Here is a 7,089-nt window from a genome sequence, read left to right on the forward strand (position 1 = left end):
CAACATGGACATGAGTCCATCAAAAAAATATAATGGAAATGATGAGATTCCTTCATTATTGATAAGTCTTAGGTTTAAACTCTCAAAACAACAAAACCTTTGATAAGGAGCATTCCCTTAAATTAAATGAGCTTCAGGCGTCATTTTGATTAGTCAGACTAGTAAATTTTAAATACCAGAATATTATGCCTAAAAATATCATGAGAAGCTAGTAATTATTTGGTCGTAACTTATAGTAAATCTTAGTGTCAGTATTTAGATTTTGGTAAGTGATCACTTTTTCTTTTTAAAATCAAACTATATATACACCAAACCATACCATAAAGATCAAACTATAGAGCAGACCAGAATTTAGCTTTATTTAACTTGAGAACAGCACGCCGGTATCTAGAAAAGATGAATCATAAGACGGAAAGATGGATTATTACACATTATTATTATCATCTCTTTTCCCTTTTTCTACTGGACCCTCGAAAATTATTGCAAGAAATGACCAACTTGCCGCTCTCCATTCAAATGTTAAACCTCTTGAAACACAACAAATTCATGTGAACTTGCTTATTTACATAAATACGATTAATGGCGGAGCTAGGTGGGTGGAAAGGGGTTCAGTCAAACCTCCTTCGGAGAAAATTACATTGTGTATATAAAACTATTTTTTTATGTATATAAATTAGATGTTGAATCCCCTTTAGTCTCTTCATGTGATTTATACTTCACACTACTGAGTATCAAGTTAGGTTCTATATTAAATGGAACCATTCGATGTTTTTTATTCTATTCAAAAGAACTTAACGTGGAGAATGGTGCACATCTAATTAATATTGCCCTTGTAGATTGCAACGTATAACTACTCCCTCCGTTCACTTTTATTTGGCGTGTTTTGACTTTTCACACCCCTTAAGAAATCATAAATAAATTGCATAATTTACCATGATACACATATTAATTGATGCATATTTTATTGGATTTGAGAAAATAATTTGAAATGAGTAATAAATACTATGGATATAACAGGAAAAAAAAATTTATCTTCTCTTGATATAAGTAAAGTGACAAGTAAAAATGAAAATCTATTTTTAGTATACGTGTCAAGTAAAAGTAAAGAACGAGTACTAAATAACTAAATTACCATCCGATTCTCATTGGATGTTTCTTTTTCTTTTTTCTTTTCAATTCCTAGGGCGGAGGAGGGGACCATGCATGTGGCTCTCCCCCATTAACATACAAAATTAAAATTAAAAAAAAAATATGTATTTTCAAACTAAATTTATCATGTAGTGAGTGCATTGACACTTTACGCCGATGTAACATGCACGTATTCCAAGCAAATTAATGCTCCATAATACTATGCATAAGCCCGTTGAATAATACACGGGAAACTTTAAGATAATCTGTTGGAAGTTTGTATCACACTCAACCATTCTTTGTGGTTCTTTTTTCCAGAGTTCAGTACTAACTATAATTTTCATGTCCCTGTGCCACTGCACAAAGGAACGGCCTAATTTGTAGCAACAAGATCACTCACTTGGTTTAATTGATGGTTAAATGCACTGAGCTATCACGAGGACAAAACTGGAATAAAGCATTTACCCTCAAGAACCGAAACCTCTTTTTGCCCTTTCCTAAATAAGTCAATTGCTGGTGTTTAACTAACAAAAACACTCCTAAAAGAAACAGTTTACATCAAAAGCGCAAAACCTTGGTAAGACAGAAATACTTTTTGAAAAACAATTTCAGAAAATAATTTTCGTTGTGCACAACACACTAAAAAGTTTTATTAACTTTCTTCTAACACTTGAGAAGTTTGCTGGTGCAACACCAGCACAAGTGATAAAACCTCTAATGACTTAAATCTACTTTTAGGGCTCAACGCTTGGGAACCAGATTTAGCTCGGGGTAAATACAATTGCTGAAAGTATGAATGAGATTTTTTTAATAACTAACTGGGCGGACAATAAGCCCCAGAAATAAAACAATAAATACAACATTAATTCAAAAATTAAGCGGAGACTGTACAATATCCACCCCCAGCTCACCATGCTGCGCTAAACAGCAAAAAAGTTATAAACCTTTAAAAACAATTTCTACTGTCATTGATGGCTCAACTTGCGCTTCTTTGCCTGTTTTCTCAATCTCTCCCTCCTTTCTTCTTCTTCTATCTTCCGAAGTTCTTCTTCATCCTCCTTCCTTGCTATTTTCGCACTGTTAAAAATGAAAAGAAAACAAGTCAATCTTGCTGTTTAAAACTTCTGCAGTGACCACTTAAGTACATTATTTTGGCAAACAAGAAACATCCAGAAAAATGAACATTAGTAAAATCTTTAAATATCAATTCAAAAAATGCAGAGGCAGCCAGAAAATGAGTGAAAATAAAGTCTGGTCTAACAAGACACTGTAACCAACCTCCGCCTTTCTTCCTTTAATATCTCATCAAAATTAGCCTCCATATCACTATCATCATCTTCATCGCGATACCTGTTAGGATTATACCTGCAAAACAGACAACACCTACTTCAGCCAGGAAATTAGGGAGAAATTAACAGAAGCAACAGTGAAAACTAAAAACACCCATCAAATACTGTCCAATCAAAGGAACAGAAAATCTTTCAGTTCGATGACAGATCCACATCAGTAGGAAGTTATTTCTAACCGAATAGCAAATTTGTAAATTGGCTATTAACTTCTTCAATTCCATTAAACCTCAACTTAAACCAATTAGAATCTTACATGTTCTAGGAATATATGTTCTAATCATGCAATGCCAACTAAACTTGCAAACAAAAGAAAGCAACAATAGACGTAAACTTGTAAGGAAGGAAGGAAGAAACAAAAGATAAATACCCAAACATCTTCCTAATCAAACTAATGGCTTCGGCTCCATCTTCTTCTTCATCATGTCTCATTGGTTTTCTTGCTGGGCGCCTATCTTCTTTTCGAATAGGTGCTGGACGCCTGTCATCTCTTTGCTGAAGAGCTGGGCGCCTCTCTTCTTTTCGCTCAAGTGCTGGTCGCCTGTCATCTCTCTGCTGAAGTGCTGGACGTCTCTCTTCTTTTTGCTGAAGCGCTGGGCGCCTATCCTCCAAGGGACGAGCTATATTTCTAGGAGGTGGTGGCTTTATCTGTGAAGATCACAAATTTCAATTAGTAAATTCTCAAAGGTCGAAAAGTTGGAGGGATCAAACAAGACCTCACCCTACCCAACCAAAAGAAAAAGAGCCAAAAGATATTTTTCTCAGAACCAAACAGGACCTTAGAAAAGGAAAAAGGCATTAAATATTACCTGAGGTCTAGACGAGGAGACTGGTTGTTTCTGAATCACTCCCTGAGGTCTGGAGACGGGCACGCCTTGTTTTGGCATCACTTTTGACTTTCCAGATTCCAAAGGAACCCTATTCTGTACCAAAGATTGCCTTCGTACAGAGGGTAGCATCTTTGAAGGGGTTGGCCTATGTAAAGCAGCCACATTACTCTTGGCGCCTGGTGCCAAAAATTTCTTATCATTTGGATTCCCTGTAACCTTGGTGGGAACCCCTTTGGGCCCCAAAGGCCGCCCAGGCCCACTTCCATTACTGCTACTGAACTGTTTCCTAGAGTCTAATGATGGTTGAGTCGGTCTATTAATAGACACCGATTTCTGAATCGCAGCTTTAGGTTGCATTTGGCTGCCTCTTTTCACTTCACGATCATCTAGAAGCTTTCTCCCAGTATTACTTGAAGACTGCTTGCCACTCGGACACTGAACCAACCGTGCATCTTCAATATCATCAAAAACCCTGAATAAGTTTCTCAATAAATATAGCACGTTGTGTAAAATTAAACAGAAGCATGGTTAAATAGTGACCAAGAGCGCACCATAATTAGGGGCAGAGACTTTCTGTGTTAAAGGACCTTTGGATGGACCAGGAAGTTCAGCATCATCAGATAATAGAAATGAATAGTCCCTAGTATTTTTCACCATATCAATCTTTCTTTTTAACTACAGAAAATCAATAACATGAAATGCCTCAGTAAAATACAGAGATTACATCAGAAGTAATATAAAGAAATAAGTTGGAGAAATTGCACCAATTGAAGTCTTACCCCATTTGTGACTTTTGTTGCATGGTTGCTGGTGGAAGTTTTTGATACTGCAGGTTTTGAAGCAGAGCTCTTATTGCTCTGCAGGAAAGGCAACGGTCAGTATCAGATGTAATGTAGGCCAAAAACAGAAAGGAGGATACATGTGCTAAAATGATATATGCTTTCCCCAATTAATATGACTTCAATTAACCAGGCATAGCATGTTTCACCGAGAACATCTTTGGGGAAACTGCTATGATGGTTACATCATACTGACAGTGTGGATGTGGATGCTGACACTGCTGACTTTAATACAATGCCTAAGACTAAGGCCTCCAATGATGCACAAACAGTCAATAAATATAGAATTGCAAAAACAAAATTGAGGTACAAGCAAATTGATATGCACTTGAAATTCGATACATACAGGATGGCTAGACTTCATGACTTTCGCTGCCAGATTTGGATTCTCCAGTAGTGACTTGCTTTCTTGGATTACTCTTTGGGAGATAACAGGCTGTGAAGGTCCAAAGAAGGAACCAAAACTGCAGTGGCAGATAGAGACGGTTAGACTAAAACCAAAAGCCTCAAAAATCGAAAATGTAATATAAACTTTGCTAAAATGATGATATCATTCGACCAGCACAAAGAGGAACACACACTTTTCTTTCTCCAACTACATTGTATGCCTCTAACAACGAGGCAAGCCTAATTCTCAAATCCCTTTACAGATGCACTAATTAGAACTCAACAGGAGAGAACACAACCATTTTTCCAAGTAAAAAAATATGCACCAAATATTTTCCACATAACTGCAGTAGCCATGTAAAATAGATATCTATGCATGAGATCGAGCACATTGCTCCAAACATCTGGTTATAGAAACTCAGACCAAGTTAAGAAACCACCAAATAAATTTCGTGAAATTGATAACTTCAATCTCAGAGCAACACATGTAGCATCATATCAACATACTAGTGGCACTCACTTATCTCTGGATGAAGCATTCTTTTTAATTTCGCGAGAACCACCGCCTAGTTCTTTCTTTCTCTGCTTCCTGATATCTTCTTTTAACCGTTGCCTCAGCTCGAGGTACTCTAACAACTCCCGTGAAGGCTGTTGAGGCTCTTCCTCCTCATATTCATCTTCACCAGCCTCTTCCTCCTCACCTTCATCCTCGTATTCATCCAAATAATCATCATATTCCTGCATGAATATAACTTATGGTCAAACGAAAGTATACAAATCAACTATGCTCCAATTCCACATTACTCAAAGAAACTGCTACATGAATCCTCTTTATCCATTCTATTCTATTTAGATCTTTCTTATTCAAATATCAAATAATTTATCTTTTAAGGAGAATTAAGGTTTTCCAAACAATAGGAATTTTCCATTCTCTAAGTCTCACATGTATTACTACAAGATGATATAAAGCAGCAGACTAAAAATGGGAAGTGAACAAGGTCAAATAAGCTCACATCTCCTTCATATCCCCGCATAGCTGCTTGGATCGGTTGCAGATTCTGGATACCTCAGTGAACACGAAACAGCAAAATTCCTGATATAAAAGAGAGAATTAAAACTATGACCACCAAATATGATAAAGAAAGAAATCTCCGAAACTTTGCCACACAGCAAGAAAAAATTCACCAAATATAAAAACTTGCTCCATGAGGAATAATAACCAGTGGACACCACCTCGAATCAATTAGGAGACAACAAACCCAAATAAATGAAGGCAGTATTTGATTTTCTGTCGTCTTGCAAAAGGTTGTTCCAAAATAGTTCTTGTTTCAGTTTTTTCTAGATTTCTCGGAAAAAGCCTACTTTTTTTAAGAGATTTGACTGTGTTTTTCAAGCAAACTTTTCTTCCATCACAAAATATTCAACTGCAACCATCCAAGCATTATTCTTTTTGCACCAAAAAAAAGTTCAAAACAATTTTTTCTAAAACTTTTACCCAAAAGTTGCTCAAACGGCTCCCAAAGATGAGTTTTTTAAACAAAAATCAGAAAAAAGAAGAACCAATCTAATCGAGAATTCATCATAGTAAATAAAAAGTTATACAAAAATTGAAAGCAATCGAATCGATAGGAAAAACAAACCCAAGCAAAATCAACTCAATCAACAAAGAGCGAATCAACTGAGATTCGAATGCAAATCCAAAAAGGAGAGCAAAACGAATCGGTTCATATTCATCATTGAAACATAAAAAATTCGAAAAAATAAATAAATCGAATCGCCTAAGAAACCCTAGCTGTCAAAAATCCATATCAAGCTCAATCCATAGATCATAAAGGAAAAAACTAATCAAAAACGAAATTTTTTAGAAAAAAAAAAAAGAAGACAAAATCGCAACAAAAAAGAATACCTGTATTGATGTAGCGAATCAAGTGAAATTTGAACGCAAATGCGAAGAGGAGCGTCGATTTATATAGAGCAAGGCGAATCCGTTCCGGATCTGGAAAATCGAGGGGGAAAAACCGAAAAATTAGTACTCCTAATTGAATTAGGAAACGGAAAAACCCAAAAAAAAAACCGAAAAACTAATAAACAATTACCTGTACCGATTTAGCGAATCCAAAAAGGAGAGTTGAGAAAATTGATAAATGAGAATGTGGAGATCCGAATTTGACGGCGAATTGGGGATTGTGTTTGGGGGAAGAAAAGGAAGATAAAGCTCTTGTAGGGCAAACGAAGAATGAGCCAGAAACGAACAAGGAGCCAGGCTATCGTGCGCAGGTGGTGGATGTAAATAGCCGAAAGCGGGCTCAATTTCGACCCCCGAGCCCATTGTTGGACTATTTTCGAATGCATGGATCGCAATTAGTTTGTGTAACAATTATAGGCTCCTCATCACGATTTTTAGCCACCGAAATATTTCTAAGCCCTATTTTAGGAATTTTAGTATTTTCTGTGTCTCAGTTTACGTGATATACTTTTTATGTTTATAAATAAATCTAAATGTAATCTTTTTATTTTACTTTAAATATAATAATTTATATCTATATAGATATTAATAGC

General features: G+C 36.0%; 1 protein-coding gene across 1 annotated transcript; it reads right to left on the reverse strand.

Moving 5' to 3' along the window:
* Nucleotides 1-1,913: 1,913 nt before the first annotated feature.
* LOC104230697 (uncharacterized) lies at nt 1,914-6,791 on the reverse strand. The gene is made up of 11 exons (XM_009783565.2): nt 6,627-6,791; nt 6,437-6,526; nt 5,544-5,623; nt 5,051-5,268; nt 4,490-4,607; nt 4,084-4,161; nt 3,856-3,979; nt 3,284-3,756; nt 2,845-3,122; nt 2,407-2,493; nt 1,914-2,205 (listed from the first exon to the last, which is right to left on the reverse strand). The coding sequence occupies exons 3-11, from the start codon at nt 5,562-5,564 to the stop codon at nt 2,094-2,096; spliced, it is 1,509 nt and encodes a 502-aa protein (XP_009781867.1). The 5' UTR covers nt 5,565-5,623; nt 6,437-6,526; nt 6,627-6,791; the 3' UTR covers nt 1,914-2,093.
* Nucleotides 6,792-7,089: the final 298 nt, after the last annotated feature.

The sequence above is a fragment of the Nicotiana sylvestris genome, chromosome 9, assembly GCF_000393655.2.
Source record: "Nicotiana sylvestris chromosome 9, ASM39365v2, whole genome shotgun sequence".
Taxonomy (NCBI): Eukaryota; Viridiplantae; Streptophyta; class Magnoliopsida; order Solanales; family Solanaceae; genus Nicotiana; species Nicotiana sylvestris.

Coding starts and splice junctions, on each gene's coding strand:
- LOC104230697 (XM_009783565.2), bottom strand. CDS start 5,564: ATGCGGGGATATGAAGGAGAT. Junction 3,757..3,855: donor AGTCTCTGCCCCTAATTATG/GTGCGCTCTTGG, acceptor ATGATATTGAAG/ATGCACGGTTGGTTCAGTGT. Junction 2,206..2,406: donor TTAAAGGAAGAAAGGCGGAG/GTTGGTTACAGT, acceptor CATTTTTAACAG/TGCGAAAATAGCAAGGAAGG.